Source organism: Vespa velutina, chromosome 17, assembly GCF_912470025.1.
Source record: "Vespa velutina chromosome 17, iVesVel2.1, whole genome shotgun sequence".
Lineage (NCBI taxonomy): Eukaryota > Metazoa > Arthropoda > Insecta > Hymenoptera > Vespidae > Vespa > Vespa velutina.
Window position 1 is genome coordinate 3695275 of NC_062204.1, and position 19040 is coordinate 3714314.

General features: G+C 33.8%; 3 protein-coding genes across 24 annotated transcripts in view; 2 read left to right on the plus strand and 1 right to left on the minus strand.

Annotated features, from left to right (window-relative positions):
• LOC124955107 (Down syndrome cell adhesion molecule-like protein Dscam2) overlaps positions 1 to 6509 on the plus strand; it is a 201574-nt gene extending 195065 nt beyond the window's left edge. For 11 of the 14 annotated variants that reach the window (XM_047509019.1, XM_047509007.1, XM_047509008.1 and 8 more), the window contains 8 exons: positions 81 to 350; positions 780 to 1234; positions 1310 to 1583; positions 1650 to 1820; positions 1932 to 2086; positions 3592 to 3811; positions 4231 to 4321; positions 4418 to 6509. In XM_047509019.1, coding sequence (XP_047364975.1) covers positions 81 to 350; positions 780 to 1234; positions 1310 to 1583; positions 1650 to 1820; positions 1932 to 2086; positions 3592 to 3811; positions 4231 to 4321; positions 4418 to 4682 — 1901 coding nt within the window. In that variant the 3' untranslated portion in view covers positions 4683 to 6509. Of the gene's footprint in view, positions 1 to 80; positions 351 to 779; positions 1235 to 1309; positions 1584 to 1649; positions 1821 to 1931; positions 2087 to 3591; positions 3812 to 4033; positions 4129 to 4230; positions 4322 to 4417 lie in introns of those variants that run through there. The other 3 variants (XM_047509014.1, XM_047509020.1, XM_047509021.1) reach the window with 3 other exon arrangements.
• Positions 6510 to 6739: 230 nt separating this feature from the next.
• LOC124955116 (actin-like protein 6B) lies at positions 6740 to 12340 on the plus strand. The gene is made up of 7 exons (XM_047509045.1): positions 6740 to 6948; positions 7032 to 7226; positions 7459 to 7896; positions 7962 to 8302; positions 8372 to 8467; positions 8553 to 8707; positions 8799 to 12340. Exons 1-7 carry the CDS (start codon positions 6924 to 6926, stop codon positions 8878 to 8880), a joined length of 1332 nt encoding a protein of 443 aa, XP_047365001.1. The 5' UTR covers positions 6740 to 6923; the 3' UTR covers positions 8881 to 12340.
• Positions 8859 to 18744, minus strand: LOC124955117 (battenin). Of its 9 annotated transcripts, XM_047509051.1 has the most exons (11): positions 18350 to 18744; positions 17264 to 17580; positions 16218 to 16732; positions 15876 to 15994; positions 15274 to 15789; positions 13790 to 13932; positions 13152 to 13310; positions 11675 to 12011; positions 11383 to 11532; positions 11071 to 11211; positions 8859 to 10804 (listed from the first exon to the last, which is right to left on the minus strand). In XM_047509051.1, the coding sequence occupies exons 5-11, from the start codon at positions 15460 to 15462 to the stop codon at positions 10664 to 10666; spliced, it is 1260 nt and encodes a 419-aa protein (XP_047365007.1). In that variant the 5' UTR covers positions 15463 to 15789; positions 15876 to 15994; positions 16218 to 16732; positions 17264 to 17580; positions 18350 to 18744; the 3' UTR covers positions 8859 to 10663. The 9 variants fall into 9 exon arrangements, with proteins under 9 accessions (XP_047365007.1, XP_047365010.1, XP_047365006.1 ...); XM_047509054.1 differs by lacking the exon at positions 15876 to 15994 and having other exon boundaries at positions 16534 to 16732; XM_047509050.1 differs by having other exon boundaries at positions 15274 to 16401; positions 16534 to 16732.
• Positions 18745 to 19040: the final 296 nt, after the last annotated feature.

Below are 19040 nucleotides of genomic sequence, written 5' to 3' on the forward strand. Positions count from 1 at the left end.
ATAGGATTAATTTTACGATTAATGTATTATGAGATATATATGAAAAATTGGATTAACAAGGATGCGTTGAACTTTCATAGTTCGAGCTGCAATTTATTCGTTTGGTGTGGTCCTCATCGTTCCTTGGAAACAAGACGTCACTTTATCTTGTCAGAGCGTTGGCAAACCGGAACCTTCGGTGATCTGGAAACAATGGGGTCAAATGGTGAAATCATCCGCGAGAATATCCATGTTGCCAGACGGTTCCTTACAGATTACAGAGCTACACAGAGAGGACAGTGGGAATTACACTTGTTTCGTTGAAAATCGTCACGGTTCCGATCAAATAACTCATCGTTTGACCGTACAAGGTATACTTCCATTAACATTGAATGAATTTTCTTTTGTGTTAGCCTCATTATCGTTCGTTTAACAACTTTATCAAGGGTTGGTCACGTGCCAAGTCCTTTAACATCTTCTACTCGAGCAAGTTAATAAATTAGATCTCGGTAAAGAAAATTAAAATGAACTTTTGCCTCGAAGGTAGACCATTAGAAGTGCTTTTTTTCGAGTCTTCCTTCGTTTAGAAAATCGAGTTTTATCTAGAGAAACCCTTACTACTCGCGTCATAAAAATTGGATCGGATTCGCGTCATTTAAGGTCTCTATGCGTTTCTCGTCGTCTCCGTTCTTTTCTTTTCCTTTTCTTTTTTCCTTTTCCTTTTCCCCCATTCATTCTCCCTCTTCTTCTCTCTCTCTGTCTCTCTCTCTCTCTCTCTCTCTATCCTTTTTTTTTTCCAGTTCCACCGGCAGCACCACTTTTACACGCCACCAGCGCGACGAGTAATTCGATAAACGTTCAGTGGAAGAACGGCGACGATGGCGGTGCTCCGATAAGAGGCTACATCCTCCACTATAAACGAGAATCCGGCGAATGGGAAGAGGTCAAAGTATCTCATAAGATGAGCAGCTTCGTACTGTCTCGTCTTTGGTGTGGCAATGATTATCAGATGTATCTGACGGCGTACAATCGAATTGGTATGGGCTCGCCTAGCGAAATTGTCAAAGCCAGAACGGAAGGTTCAAAGCCAGAAGATTCGCCTGGTAGCGCTGATAAATTTATCACCGTCAACGTATCCTGGATCACGCTTCATCTTAGTACCTGGAACGACGGTGGCTGTCCTATAACATACTTCGAATTAGAGTTTCGAAAGAACGGAGAGGATATTTGGACTTTAGTTTCCAGCAACATCGAGGTACCATTCATTTTCATCGGTTCATCCTTCTTATCTCGCTTGGATTCTCCTTAATCTTTTCATTTTCTCTTTTAGGTACAGAAGACTTATACTTTGAGCGAGTTACAGCCTGGTACTACCTATGACATACGTATACGAGCACACAACAATGCCGGTTCCTCGGTCGTCGAATACAAAGTGACGACCTTACAACTTCACGTTAGCTCAACGATAGCAACGATCGAGATCGATCATTTTATACCACAGCATACGCCGGTATACTCGGACCTAAAATTGATCGTTCCACTGATACTGAGTTCTTTGGCCGTTATCGCTGCAGCAGGTGCTGTATTTTACTGTTTTCGAAAACGTAAGTATACCACGTTCCCAGAACGTAATAACGATTACGAGGGCAAGCGAATCGTTTAATTTTCAGTATCGATCGTAGGTTCTTTCATGGGTGATATGGGTAGCTTACACGATGCTCAAACTGCTGCGGCATTAGACAATAAACAAAATATGGAACAACGAGAACAATATTATGCCACCGTCAGAAAACCTCTGCGTTCTCCGATACGTGAAATGGCCACCTTAGAAAAAATTCCAGGTGAGTTAAGACGATGCAACTGAAGTTATATGTAATATATATACATATATATATATATATATATATATTTTTTTTTTCCATCAATTTGATCGAAATTTTAATGATTTGTAGAATATTCGGAGGACATTTATCCGTATGCCACATTCCAATTGGAGGAAAGTGTTCCCGCAGGAGGTGACAGCCGTTGCAATTCAGCAGCACCACTTCAGACTTTCGTTTATCATGATCCTCGGCTGTCTACTGCCGATACTCTACAATTAAGAGAGGTATCGTCCGGCTCATTGATTCCACCTTTCATCCTCTCGTCGCTTTTCATTCGTTAACCATCATCATGCATCCTCATACCGAAGCATCGTCGTACGACACCCGCGATACACACATTGCACACTGCATGTACGACAATTACAAAAATCGATGCGTACGAATACATGGACGGTGCTCTTCTTATTTTTCCTTTCTTTTTACTTTCGCTGATCGGACGATCGATCCGATCGTTCGTTCTCCAATTGTCAGATTTTTGCGCTAGAAAAACGCTGCGGAAAAAATATTGCTTCAGCATGCGGCACTACGGCTTCCACCAACAGAGTCTGGCCTCGTAAACCTTTATTTTCTTTCTTTCTTTCTTTCTTTCTTTCTTTCATTCTTTTTTTCTTTCCTTTCTTTCTTTCTTTCCTTCTTTCTCGCTATCTTTCTTTCTATCTTACTTTCTTTCTTTCTTTCTTTCTTTCTTTCTTTCTTTCTTTCTTTCGTTCTTTCTTTCTTTCATTCTTTCTTCCTTTTTCTCTCTCTCTCTCTCTCTCTCTCTCTCTCTCTCTCTCTTTCTTTTTCTTTCTTTCTTTCTGTCACATTCTTTTCTTGCGGTATCCATCAGGATAAACAGGCTGAAGCTCTCTACCTCTATCTCCTAAGTTCCGTAATAAATTGCGTGAACGGTAGACTAGAGGTTCACGAGCAAAGAAGTAAAAATAGCCCAACGATCGTTGCGACTGCTGGTCCCACCTTGCTTCGTTTTCGCAGCTCTGATTAGTCTGTCCGAGGAAATGCAACACCGACACTCACATCGACAGCTCTCCGATTCCGCCATCTTACGATCCTTAAAAGCATCTTTCATTCTTTGAACAACGTTGAAAAATAACAAAGGAGACTCGTAAGAATCTAGATCAGCGCCACTCGGGGGATCATAGCCACTTCTCTTTCTTTTTTAACATACCTTGGACGATAATCTCGATTGCACATCGAGAGTAGCCTAGGTCTTTCTCTCTTTATCTCTTTCTCTTTTTCTCTCTCTCTCTCTCTCTCTCTCTCTCTCTTTCTCTCTCTCTCTCTCTTTTTTTCACTTTGTCTTTCCCTCTCGATTTTTCTCATTCTTCTGGCGCTCGAAATTAAAATCAATATCAGAGAGTAACGCACACAAACGATCTTTCTCTCTTTATCTCTGTCTCTCTATCTCTTTATCGATGGCGTACCTCGAGAGTTTCGAGCTGTGAACTCCTAAGATGTTGGCAAAGTTCGTTGAAATCGAATTAGAGTGGCCCTGATCTAGAGATCATTCAATCCACTCGACACAAATCAACGGGGAACTTTTGGGTACAGGATGAAACGTGAAGAGAAACTATCGTTGTATGCTCTTAAAGGAGAAGGGTAGCTCGTCGTAATATACTACTAAGATAGAGAAAGACGATGGACGTATGTATAGGACATCGGTGTAGCGTGTCCTCGTTCTCCTCGTGCGAAGTGCCATTCATCGAACCACAATTCCGTCTGATTGCAGTCGGATTGCAACCGGTACACTAAGGTACGCGGAGGCCGTTCGTCCTCTGCACCGTTGCACAAAACGCACAAGGTCAGTCAGGGCAAGTCCGAGTCGGAGGAATACGACACCCTGGGCTCGGACAGCGACACGGAAGTCGGGACCAGCAGCCGAACCGAGTCTTCCAATCATCTCGTCGATTCGCACCATTCGGCGTCTGCCGCCGATTCGCGTGTCCACAGTATGCAGTTTATCATTGTTTTCTACCTCTCTTTTTCTCTATTTTTCTTCTCTCTTTTCTTTTTTTACTTTCCCTTTTTGTTTCTCTCTTTCTCTCATTCTCTTGGATTCGATTCTATTGATCTCTCTCTCTCTCTCTCTCTCTCTCTCACTCTCTTTCTCTCTCTATCTCTCTCTCTTTTTTTCTGATCTTTTGTGCTATCCTCACATATGATTCAACCAGGTCGATCGTCCTACTTGTTAAGTTAAAATACCGCTGGACTTACGATTTGTACGCACCACAGCACCCACTTGCCTTTGCCTTTGTCCCTTGTTATATGTAAGGTGCGCCACGTGCGTAAAGAATCAGTTTTATCAAATGATTTATCTGGTGCATATGTTTAACAGGTTTCAAAAGAAATTTTATATCTCCTGTTCTAGACTTCCTGTACCATGGACCAGAATCTAGCACGTCTACAGAACCCTCACCGATTCTTGAGAGAAAATCGTTTCCTGGAAGGGGAAGACCCAAGTAAGTTGAAGGATCAAATAATTCTTTAAAAGATATTTTCTTCGTGATAATACTAAGATTCGTTTGATAACTAAAAGACATTATCATTCGGAACAGGATGTTACGGTTGGCGCGTCATCCCAGCGAGGAGACCCGTACCAACTTCGGGCCAATCACCGGGATTGGCAATTCCAAGCACCAGTCGAGCAATTCCTGTACCAATCGGGACCAGGAGCGTGACGGATCAGGAAACTTGTTCGTCCCCAAGTTGGACCCACCCTCGGGCTTCTCCGACGCGTTTGAGTTAAGCGAAGCAGAGTGCGACCTTGACCGTGGTCACTGTAGCCAACGAAATGTCCGTGACTTCGTAATCGCGGTGTAAATAAATGTAAACCTGACGTATATACGTTCGAGCGCGCGCGCAAAAACAAAGAGACACCTAAAATCAGGCAAACTAATTGACCGACCGGCCGACTTACCTGTCAACGAACCCCAATCAACCAACCTAGCCTAATTACCTACCTACCTACTTACCTACCATATTCCCTTTACCCTTTCTTCGCACCCTTAAGATTAATTATATCGATGTGAGCTAGGGTCCGTCTGTTGTTAATTAATCTGGACGTTCGTTAATTAAAATTATCTTCCTTCGCTCTCTTCGTCTTGCCTCGCGTTCCTTCAACAGCTGGCGCATGGAACGTGCATCAATTGTAATCCTGAAATAAGCTCGCAAGTTCAACCATGTGTTCTCTAAACTGCCATTTCTTTTTTTTTTCTTTTTTTTTTTTTCACGTCATCGTGACGATAATACCACGTGTTCTCTAAACTGCCATTTTTTTATTTTCACGTCGCCATGACGATAATACTGTTTATCGAGACGAGACTCACAATATTCGTGCCAAAAAGACAACAGCTCTCTCAAGAGTATATTGTATACATACATATGTATATATACATATACATATATATATATATACAAACATACATACATACATACATGCATGCATACATACATATATATATATATATATATATATATATATATATATATATTCATATGTATACATATATGTCTCCGTCTTCGATGTTCCTCGAGAGACATTCAACGAGTCCGCAAACTCGACGCGCGTTAATTCGGACGCGTTAAGTTCCTTCCTTGGGATTTTTCTACACCCACGACGTATATGTTATTCGAAAAATGAGCAACGAGCAAACTTTTATTCCGTGTATTACGTGTTCGTCTTCCAATTAGAGATTCGACAGAGAGACACCGAAATAAATTCTCCTTAGAGATGAAATTCGTTCATATTATGTATGTATGTACAACGGAGCACAGTGTCGTACGAAGGTATCCTACGAAAGGAGACAAAGAAAAGGAAACCAAAAAAAAAAAATAATAAAATACCAAAGAGAAAGAGAGAGAGAGAGAGAGAGAGAGAGAGAAATAAAAAAAAAAAGAGAAAGAAGTAACATGCGATTGTCGATTTCTCATTTTTCTTACTCTCGACGTGTCGTGCAAAGGATGTAAATTTTACGAATGATACGCTCAAATCTAAACTCCAAGCAACGATTAAAGAAAAAAATAATAAAAAAAAAGTAAAAAAAATAAAAAAAATAAAAAAATAAAAAAATAAAAATAAATAAATAAATAAATAAATAAAGAAATAAATAAATAAATAAATGAATAAAAACTACGACGTTCGAAATAATTTACTCGCCGTCAATGATTACCCATCGGCGGACCCGGCGTTGTAACAAAAAGAAAAGAAGTTCATTCAAGAAAAATAATGACGCAAAAGCCTTCGGATATCTATATGTGTTGTCATCTCGAATCAGTTTGCGAAAAGCGCATCTAATAAGTGAAATCGTTCACTCGACAATGTGATCGATCGTTTTTCAGTCGTACTCGTTATTTCGACTCTCGAATTAGTGACGCGAGCCGAAAAAGAGAGAAAGAGAGAGAGAGAGTGAGAGAGAGAGAGAGAGAGAGAGAAAAAATTTTAGAAAGAGAGAAAGAAAAAGAGAGAGAGAGAGAGAGAGAGAAAGAGAGGGGGAGAGAGAGAGAGAGAACTCGCCCTGTTGATATATCGTCTACTTTATGACACATGAAATGATTTACCACGAAATTCGTACTATTGTGTTTTAGATGACTTTAGATTGTTTATATTCTATTTACTTTGTAAAATATACAACACTAATTCCATATTGATAACGTTTCGATTAAATCCTAATGTCAGCCCTCTTTTATTTCCAAAATAATCCTTAGTGAAATTATTAAATGATGATATATCGGATCGCCTTGTATCTATAAATGGATAAAGGAAGGACTTAATATGTAATATTATTTTTTTCTTCTTGTCGATGAAATTTCTCTTTCTTTTTTTCTTTTTTTTTTTTTTTTTTTTTTTTTTTTTTTTTTTTTTTTGATGTCTCACGATCAATCGCAATTTAAAAGAAGGAAAAAGAGAACAGAAAAAAAAAGATTCGAATTATCCAACAGGAGGTAAAGGGTAAGAGAGGAGATATCGAATATCCAGGAATAATGAAAAGCTTTTCAGTATGGAGGCGCAACATCGAAGGACAACGTTGAGCATGCGCGAGACCGTAGCTCCTTGCAGATACTATGAGCGGTGGTGTCTACGGTGGTGGTGAGTAGTGCAACCTCTTCGTATTTTTCTGGACGATCATTTGAAATATAATAATTGTATATATTTAATCATTTTTACGATAGACGAGGTCGGTGCTATCATTTTCGACGTTGGACATCAGAGCCTTCGCGTTGGATATGGCGGTGAGGATACACCGAAGGCTGAAATCCCAACGAATCTTGGCGTATGGGAGGATCCCGTTGATTTGCCTGAATGTAATCATACCGTCAGAAAGCATTACAACATCGACGTCACTGCCATTCAAGTCCGTAAAAAGGGTAAATGTCATCTCGTTCTATTTATAATAATTTATTACATTAAAGACGTATGGATTATTCGATTATGATTAAATATTAATATTTTTTTCTTTCTTCTTGATCCAAAATTTATATTATTATTTATTATTATTATTATTATTATTATTATTATTATTATTATTATTATTATTATTATTATTATTTCGATAATAATATAAACCATACAATTGATGTCTATTTTCGACTGTTTAAGATATGGAGATGGTCAGCTTGATGAAAGATGGTATGGTCGAAGATTGGGACATGTTCGAACGTTTAACCGAATACACGTATAAACAACGTCTTCATGCTTTACCAGAACACCATCCGATTTTAATGACGGAGTGTCCCTGGAACACGAGATTGAAACGAGAGAAACTTCTTGAATTAATGTTCGAAAAGTTTAATGTTCCGGCTATGTATATCTGTAAGAATGCAGTTTTGGCGGCTTACGCCAATGGAAGATCAACTGCTATGGTTGTCGACAGTGGTGCGACTCATACCAGTGCCGTTCCGGTTCACGATGGTTACGTTATCACACAGGGAATAGTCAAAAGTCCTTTGGGCGGCGATTTTATTACCATGCAATGTAGACAATTTTTTGAAGAAAAGGATATCGAATTGGTACCTGCTTGTCTTGTTGCTAGTAAAGGTAAACTGTTTTCGTATTAATTATATAAAGATCTTTGATAGATTCACATTAATCATTATTATCAGATGTGGTAAGAGAAAGAGATCCTCCACGTTGGACCAGAAGACCAGGACCACAACCAACCACTTCTTGGCTGAGTTACATGGTACGAGAAGTATTGCAAGACTTTCAAATGAATTGCTTACAAGTTTCTGACAGTCCATACGACGAGGACATGGCTAATACATTACCTATGAAACATTTCGAATTTCCAACTGGTTATAACGATGATTTTGGCTCCGTAAGACTCATGATACCAGAGGCACTATTTGATCCTAGTAATGTTAAAGGTGTTGGTGCTAGTATTCTAGGCGTTGGTCCGTTAGTAACAACAAGTGTTGGAATGTGTGACATTGATATTAGACCTGTATGTATCAACAAATTCGTTAACAATATATTCCATCTGTTCTTCTAATGAAATCATTCTCGATCGCAGAGTTTATACGGTAGCGTCGTAGTCACAGGAGGTAACTCTTGTCTCCAAGGTTTCAGCGACAGATTGAACAGAGATTTGGCCAGTAAGACACCTCCGGTAATCGATAATATATTAATCATTTTCTCATGGTCATCCTATTATCTGTTATATTTAATTTCATTATGGCAAACATCATTGACAGAGTATGAGATTGAAGATAATCAGCGCCAATAGTTCGAGCGAACGTCGTTATGGTGCCTGGATCGGTGGCTCGATCCTTAGCTCACTTGGATCCTTTCAACAGATGTGGCTTTCGAGACAGGAATACGAGGAGTCCGGAAAATTGATTTTAGAACGGTGAGCTTGATTTTCTTTTTCACTTTATTCTCTTATATTATTAATAATTAAATGATTCTCGATAAATCTGTTGAATTCATATGGATTTTAGAGATCGAGGTCTTTTAGAAAAGTGGAAGGGTGATTTTGAAACACAACGCACAGAGATCGATCCACCTTGCTCGGCTCGATAAATCAAATAATAATTGAATCAAAATACACGTATAAACATTTCATTATTATCACATACATATTATAGAGTTTAGGGTAATAATAATTAGCTATATTTATTACTTAATGCATCTAAGACGATAAGTATCTTGCAACGACTTTTGGAAACGGTAAGATCGACGTTTGGCGAATGAAAAAAAAAAAAAAAAAAAAAAAAATGATAACGACTAGTCAATACGTAAAACATTTTATTAATCAAAATATCGTTTTATACAATCGCCAATGTCGTTGGATCAACGTGCTTATTAAAAAGGTAACGATACAGTTCCTATTTTACCCAAATCATTCGCACGTTGCTTTATCGAAGTTCCTATTTTTCTTCCATATTTTTTTAATGCTTTTCGACATTAAAAGATCAACGATATGCAATATAAAAATTTATCGTCTGTTGATCGATAAAAAGAAAAAAAAAAAAAATGTTCGAGTAAACTCGCGCTTTTGCGTAAGGAAAAAAAAGAAGTCACAAAATTGTATAAGGATAATATTTAAAAAAAAAATCTTTGAATGTACGTATGAATTTTTTTTTTCCTTTTTATTCTTTTCTTTTTTCCTTTTTTGCTATAGCAAACTTTCGAAGGAACAACTTTTGCGCACGTATACTCGACATTTCTCTTGCGTCCAATTTATTGAGAAAAAAAAAAAAAGAAAAAAAATGAAAAAAAAATAATAAAAACAATTTTCCAATGTGTATATATACACATAATGAAATAATCTATAACGTCTATATGACTGGCTATTAATATTGGAATTAATCCTTAATTAACGAAATAGATTAAATAATGTAATTCGACGTTGTAAAAGCTAAGTGCTATAAATGCTTGTACGTCGTATCGTCTCATCATAGCCGAGTGTTTGGAATTTGAATAAAAAAAAAATTCGTTTGTAATTCATCGGGAAATTTTGATGCAATAAAAAAACAAAAGAAAAAAAAATGAAGAAAAAAAGAAAATGGTAACGGAATCTGTAGTTGAAAATTTCAACATGATGTTAACATTCGAAAAACTATGTATAACTTTTAAAAAATCGAACAAATTAATTTCCACGATTCTTTTTTAAATTATGTGTGTGTATGTGCGAGAACATGTGTACGGCATGTGGGTGTATGTGAGTCTCTTTATCTTCATAACGAGTTAGACGCGCGTTATCCTTGTTCCTAATCTTTTACGAATATGTACACATTTGTACAAGACGAGTATTAAAAATTCCAACAAAAGGAAAATAAACGCAGACGTCACTGAAACATCTATCACCGTATTCTCTCCGCATTCCCATATATAATAATATACCAAAGAGAAATAGAGAGAAAGACGTTTAAATAAAATAAACATAGGATGAAATTAACAAAGGATTTATCCATTTGGTGGATTACAAAAAAGAATCATAAAGATTTTATCACTTTCATCATTTTCGATCGCATCAACTAAATTAATAAGATTAAATGTAATTTAATCATTTACGATCTTACTTCATAGATTGAATCAATAAATAAAATTCTCAATCCGTTGGATGATTTTAAATAATAAATTAAATACATACATATATCATCATACACATATATATATATATATATATAGATATTAAGATCGTTCTTCTCTCTCTCTCTCTCTCTCTCTCTCTCTGTCTCTCTCTCTCTCTTTCTCTCTCTCTCTTTCTCTCTCTCTCTTTCTCTCTGTCACATGCCTTGATAGCATGATCTTAAAATTTCTTCTTCTGTAGAATTTATCGAATACAATTGGATATTCCATCCTAGCTACCTAATCGCACCGGTTTCGGTAGATGACAAATTGCATTGTGCACTGGCATTGCCAACCAACCTGCTAATGCGATACCAATCGAATCTGCCATTGTGGCAATTCCCAAAGAAATTTTTCTATCCGCTCGTGGAATCTGAAAACAAATAGAAATTATAAAAAAAAAAAAAAAAAAAAAAGAATGAACAAAAAAATACGCGCATACATTCTACCGAATTATAAAACTACATATTACAAAAAGAAATAATATATTAATTGAAAAAGCTATTGTTTCAGTTATTATTCTAATATTGAATGAATTCAAAATAATAAAAAATGAAAGCTAATTTTTTTATTTTTCATGTATTCGTCGATTAATTATTCTAACATTAATTAAAAGAGAAAAAAAATATATATATATACCTCAGTCGACATTCTGTAGAAAGTATTAACATAGGCGCCACCACCTAGAAGACCTTCCCATAATACAATAGTAAAGATGATCCAAATATTTGGTATATAATAATAGATCGTCTCGAAAAGTAGAATAATGACGTTGAGGAACTGAAAATGTGATAAAAAATAGAATTTAGGTTACGTCATTTGAAAAAAAATAATTCGATCGATAAGGAAAAAGAAAATTTGCTGATTAAAAAAAAAAAAAAGAAAGAAAAAAAAAAGAAAAAAAAATCGTATTACGTTGAATATTATTGCAAGAGTACAATGTTTCGTTACCTGTAGAACAGCCATAATCCAGATCTTATTAATGCTAACTAGATTCACCGATGACCTCGAAATAAATACGCCTATCTGATAGTCTACTTGAAACCACCTGTATTGTTCCTGATGTTTCAACCATATATTATCGTATTGAATTAATTCATACTATAAAAGATAAAAGAATAAATTAATAAAAGAAATTCGAAGCATCTATAAGATGAAAAAAAAGAAAAGATGAAGTAGAAGAAGAAGAAGGAAAATTTTATAGAGAGATATAAGATTGAATTAGAAAGTAGAAACTTATTACCAGGCCGTTATTAATGAAATATTCGAAGAAATAAACGAATCCAAGAGGAATCATGTATTTGAGTAAACCAGGAAGTAAATTGATTTTATCCTTGAAACTTTTTCTCGGTAATTCAATGATATGTTCCTGACTATCTATACCATCCTTGGTAATAGGAATATTTGTTTGAGATGGATGAACCAAGATGAACCAAAATGTTATAGCTTGTATTAATGGTACAATCAACATTAGTAGCAAAGTTTCTGATGTATTCAGCCACATTGATAAACTCGCATAAGATAGGGCACCAATGATACCGGCACCTCCAGTTCCCGACGACCACGTTGAGATAACTTCTCTAAGAAAACAAAGAAAGAATGAAATATATGTGCAATGTCAGGAATGATATATTATTTTTTTTTTTTTTTTTTTTCTGGAACTCCTTCGTGGAATATATTTTTAAGCTTGCACATATGTTTTGTTTACGGTTTCTTTTTCGCATGCATAAATGCATACATTGCAAAAGCATACATAAGTATACGTGATAGTACATGCAGAAAGATTAAACGAGAGAATGATAAGATATAGAATTAATTAATATTTCAAGTAAGGTAATTAATATTTTGATAGAGAGAGAAAAAGAGGAAAAGAGAAAGAGAGAGAAAGAGAGAGAGAGAGAGAGAGAGAGAGAGAGAGAGAGAGAGAAAAGTAATCTCCAAACAATTGTATTACTTCGAAAGAATGATAATAATAATAATTTGTATTCCATTTTCTCTCCCAATTTCTTCATACACTCACGCACATATACACACATACACATACACACAAACATTTGTGCGCATGAGAACGTACGATACTAACATATAAGTAGTTAGACCATTAAGTGTTAGTTTGAAACGTTTTAAAAAGAATAGAAATTTACTGAAAATAAATTAACGAACGTACCTATATTATATCACAGTAGATAACATAAGAGAAGAGCATTCGTAATTCTTTACTTATGTGTATGTATATATGTATATATATATATACATACACATAAGTATTCTTTTATTTGCATATGTGATTTTTTTTCTCTTTGTCTCTTTAATTCTCATCATTTCTTTCTTTCTTGCTTTTTTTTTTTTTTTTTTTTTTTTTTAGTGACATATTTCAATAAAAATATCTTTCAGGATGGATACCAAATGAAAATATTATGCCGTAATATATAAAAGACCGAGTGTTAAAAAAAAATATTTTCTTTTTACATTTACTATCCCTGTTGCCTAAGTCTCCGTGCTTTCGTGAATATTAACGGGAAGGTTGACGATAACGAACTGCTAAAAAATCCCTGAGTCAACGAACATCATAATTACAAAATAATGAAATAAAAAGAATAAAACAAACCAAAACAAAAAAATATATAAGCAATATAAATTTCAGAAAGATGATTGAGAAACTCGTAGAAAGATCGATTAAATTTTAAAATGAAATAAAATATATTCATTGTTTAACTTACTTTGGATACTGATGACTGTAACTCAGCAATGTAACTTCACCCAATCCCGAGGAAACAGATGTTACAACGACGCCCAATATTGCAAGCCATTCTGTAATGCTCATTGATACTATGACGAATCCTGCAGCGGAAAATAACACACAGGTAGCCAGTCGAACACTGTAATTAATGATTCGAATATATCGATTAGCGTTATTTTTGAAATATGGAATTAAGATAGTCCCCGGAGAGACTTACGCAGAATGTTGCCGAACGAGCTGCGTCGACGAGCTGCGTTTTAACCGGAATTTTTTGTGCTACAATCTACGAAGTTTTTATTTTTCTTTTTTTTTTTTTTTTTTTTCTTTGTTACTTCAAAGAAAATATAAAGAAAATCTTATTGAAATCATCTGACGATTATATACATTTCATTTAAACGCTATATTACGAAATTATTATATTCTCGTTATATCATATTAATTTCGTAATTAAAAACATAATCAATAATATTGCCAAATTGTCACTGATCTTAATCCAGGACAAATATGGCAAAATGAAATCTTGTGAATTCGATGATGCTTCAAAAATATTTGTTAATATATAATAACAACAATTATATAACGTGTTTAAGGTAATTAACATATAGATTAGATACTCACTGGACAAAAAACGGCAAGAATGGTGCAGTTATTTTAACAACCAAACAGGGTAATATATCAGCTAAAAGTATAGCTCCGGTCGATATGCTATTACATGATCTTCTTGTAATTGTTTCTGTCACGTTAGTCTCAGTTGTTGTGTTCTATAAAAAAAAAAAAAAAAAATTAGGAATCTAGGTAACACTTTAAATAAAAATATTGATGATACGTAACTTCAGTATATTATCTTTTTTTGTATTTGTTAAAGTGGAAAAAAAAGGGAAAAAGAAAGAGAGAGAGAAATATTTTAAGATACATTTAAGGTACATCTAATAAAAAATCAATTTCGAAAAATTCTTTTATTCTAGTATATATTAGATTTCTTTTTAATTTCATATCAAAAAATCTTACTTAATCTCTTGAGATTAATCTTTGAAATATACGTTTTATTGTATCACTTACGTGATAAAAACATAAACGCGACAATTGAGTCATATTAAAACGATGCCATGCGTTACGTAATACAATCAGAACCCATTATTTTGATTCGTTACATGTATAGCTTTGTGTGACATAATTTCAGATTGAATTCACTCCTGTAGTGTTATGAGAACACATAGCAGTTCTTACCGGATACGTTTAATCGGAAGAATCTGATATTTATTAGCGGAAGCAAATAATTTATTCGTAAGAAAATAATTTTCTTGAAAAAATATCGATCGTAAATTCCATAAAAAGATCAAAGCGTAAATTCCGTTTCATTTTAAAGTGTTAAACTTTGAACTCTATGACAAATACTTATATACGGGACGATTCGTTGACATCGTATTTTAAAGAAAATTAATTTGAATAACAGCAAAATGTATGAATTATAAATTATATATATTTAATAAAAAATGTAATCTAGAAATTTATAAATTATATATGAAAATACATTATTTTAAAAATAAACTGTATCTAAATAAAGATATAATTGTATAATGTCCTTGATATTTAAATGAATGATTTTTCTTCTACAATTAAAAAATATCTAGATAATGAATTTAAATGAATTCACGTTAACCACATATTTCATTATTACTAACCAGAACGATGCATATGTATTTATGTATGCGAATAAAATTATCTCGATTGTGATATTTTCTTATTCGAATAATTAAGACAAAAAAAGATAAGTTGCAAACAAGATAAAAACGAAATCTAATAAAGCGAGTTTTTTCTTTAATTAATCCAAGCGAATTGTTAATTGAAACAATAAATTAATTATCTCTTCATTCCTTTCTCCCTCTCTCTCTCTCTCTCTCTCCAAATATCTGGTGTTCCAATACTAATTTCGAGCAAATTTAATTTACTTCCAAAGTAAATGATAAATATGTCACGAATGAATTGCATTAACATTACGTATCAATTAACATCTTTTATCAAAGAAAGAACCAAAAAAAAAAAAAAAAAAAGAAAAAGAAAAAAAGAAAAAAAAACAGAAAATATATCATTTAATTACTTACCGAATTACCAAATTTGCTGTTAAGAATATCGTGTGCCGCACTTAACATCACGACGTAACCATAATTGTTGCACATTCCAAGTATCCAAAATGCAACAAGGTTTCTCCATCTCGTTCTTTTCAGTTTTCTTTCTTCGTCGAATTCGTTGGCGGCGTTGAGTTCAACGCTTTGCAGAATTCCTTTTGCCATGTTCTCCTCTCAACCAGTTTTCCAAAGAGGGGTCGAACCCTTTCTTTCTTTTTTTATCTTTCTCGTGTTATAGCGAACGCCGATCTCTATCTCTCTTACATCAACTACTTTAGCAGACGTATACACAGAGACGTATATCTTTCTTTCTTTAGCTTGTCTCACATGAAGACTCCTTCTTTATATATCTCTTTCTCCGTCTCTCTCTCTCTCCCTCTCTCTCTCTCTTCTAAGTTAAATACACGTGCTCACAGCCTTCGAAATTGTTTATCCGAGAAGTGACAGAACAAATCCCACTGTATTTTTTCCAAATTTCGAAATTGATTCCAACTTGAAAAAATAAGAGTCTTGACTTAACTTTTTTTATCTATCTATCTATCTACCTATCTATCTATCTTTCTTTCACTATATTCCACCTTTTTCGAAAAATTTGCCGCTTCTTCTCAATGACGTCTTGATTTTAATACTTCTTTCTAAATCTTTGAAAATTTTTATCGACGAAATTACTCGCTTGTTAATGTTTCCTCAAATTTCTCTTAGATCACGACGAAATTAGCGTGTATTTTTAATTGGAGAAAATAGTCCGTTTCATAAGTTGAAAGAAAAAAGAGAAAGAAAAGTATGACATATATTTGTGTGAACGAACGAACGAACGAACAAATAAATGAATGAATGAATGAATGAATGAATGAACGAACTAACGAACGAACTAACTAACGAGTATTAAGAGAGATCTTTGCTCTTTGCACGGCACCTACGAAGTTGCTTCTTCTTGAGAAGAAAGAAGATTGTGAGTGTAGAACACGGGAGTCAGTCGAAGCTAATGGCGGTCAAGTCTTCGAGAAACTTCGCTCCCTTTCCTCAAGGAACTTCCTTTTTAACGTTCTTATTGGCCTCCGTATCTGATTATGCTTGCTTGATTCTTGTTTTTCTTATATGTATCTTCTTGAAGAATATATAAAGTAATCTTTTCGATATCCCGAACGTGAGATATTTCTGGTGATTTGACAATGAAAGAAAAAAAAACAACAACAACAACAACAAAGAAGAAAAAATAACAAATCTCTTTCTTACTATTCTTATTTTTTTCTCAAAGAAAATTCTCAAGTGATCCAAAAACAGCTTCCTATTAAGAAGCAAATATTTTCAATTATTCTATTTCTTCTTCTTCTCAATACCGTGTTACTCCGCTCGAAGGTTCGATCGATTCTGTTCGCTTATCGCGAATCCATCTGTTTCCAATTTATATCGTGGCTTCCTCCCAAGTGCAAGCCTGTCAACCAGAAAGATAAGATGAAATATAATTGATAAGCAATAGAAATGAAGAATATTCAAGAAAAACAAAAAAGAAACAATGGTTAATTAATAAAGAAATTGAAGGAAAAAAAAGGTTCATAAAAAGATAAATGAAATGATAAGGTATGAGTCGAATAATAAAATTATCTCTACAAATTGTCCCAAATAACAAAAGCACGAGGGAATCAATAGTACAAATAAATAGTATACTCTCTGCGATCAGCTGATAGACTTATCTATAAGTGAACCGTTTAGACAAAAAAAAAAAAAAGAAAGGAAAAAAAATAAATGTCTTAGGCTCAGTAAAAGTGTGAATTTCTTTAGTAAACGAAATAATTATAAAAAAGAAAATTATATTGAATGTACAGAGAATAAAAAATAATAGAAAAAAAACATTAAAAAGATATATTACTACGTTCGGCTAATACATAAATTCATGAATAAGATCAAATAAAAAAAAATATTTAAGGTTCAAAAGAAAAAGTTTCAATGTAAAAGGTTATCATACTTTCGAGGTGGTACTCTTTCTGAATCCACAAAAGATACGACCGTTCGTGACTTTCCATTGACCTCCACCTACTAATTGATTCAATGTATGTATGTAATCGTTCGTTCATCGGATTACGATCTTGACTATTAAAAAGAAGAAGAAGAAGGAGGAGGAGGAAGTAAATATGATGACGACATGAAGAAAACTTCCGCCTTTTCTCGGCGTAATTCGCGTAACGGCCCTGAAGTGAATCGCCTCACTATGTTGGCAGCGACTGGGTCACTTGCACTTGAACTACTTTCTTGCTAACCAACTTTTGTCACAATGATTGATGGCTAGAAATCAAATCGAGTGGTATCGTTGTTTTGTGAAAACAGAAATATAAAAAAAAAAACGAGAAAAAAAAAGAAAATATAAGAGAGGTGAAATGACTACAATAATTGAGACAATACGAACAAAAAAAATTACTATATAAAAATAAATATTAATGGAACGTCGTGTGTGTTGCAAAATTATAATGAATTAATAAATTTAATATAATTCAATATGTAAAATGTAACATTTATTCAACGATATCGTTATTCATGAAATTTTATAAAAAGTAATTATGAATTAATAATTTCCATAGTAATATTTATTTGATAGACAGTATATGTTTTTTTTTTTTTTTGTAAGAGCTTTTGAAAAGAAGAAAAAAAAATCGTGCAACCAAGGATTTAATTATCATGAAATTTCCAATTAAAATTCTCGAAGAGAATAATGAAAAAGGAAAAAGAATTATCAATTCAATTCTTAACACTCCGAAAGGAAACGTTATGCTAATTTTTAATCGCTTAATGAACTCGCTCAAATAAAACTCTAAAAGACTTATAAAAGATATGTTTTGTTTCTCTTAGAATTAAAATTCAAGATCGTAAACGAACGAAAAGTAGTACATGAAGTATAACGAGTGTAATAAGAATAAAGCTAAAATATAGACTTTACTTTCACAAAGAGTAACAGAAACTATAGTAAGAGAATGGTTTATGTATATGTATATATATATATATATATATGTGTGTGTGTGTGTGTGTGTGTGTATGTGTATTTGTATAATCGACTTACCGATTAATTAATTCACCTAAATCGATTGATACCAATAACAAAAAGGATATAAATTTTCGATGATGAATCTAATCTTCTCACAAAATAATACATACATACGTATATATGTATCACAATTCACGATCACAGTTTATGTAAAAATTTCTATAAAAAGATTAGAAACATCTAAATCCAAAAAAATTAATTCACTCACTAATATCACTAGGAACAAGATAAAAGAAAAAAAAAGGTTTAAATGAGGAATAGCAATTACGAAGGATCGTAATCTATAAATCCTTGCACAAACACTTTATGTATGTGTATATACATATATATATATTTATGTGTGTACGTGTGTGTGCGTGTATATATATATATATATTCTAGGAGCAATGGTAGCACGTGCCTGCCTTGACGAGTCTTAGAATTGAAATAAATATCTTGGAGGCAAAATCAACGATTTATGGTCGACATTGGTGCGACTGCGCGTCAGAAAAATTGTCTTAGCCGAGTCATGTTCGAGAAAACTAATAGCCTTTTAATAACAACGAAGTTAAAAGTAATTTCTCTTTAAAATAATGAATAAAAAAAGAGGAAGAAAGTTATTTCGACTACAATCGATTAATCCTTTTCAAAAATGTATGAAATTATCGTTTCTTTACTTTTGGTAAGTGTAATTTTTTTTAATTTCAGGCCACCCGTTAAATGATTC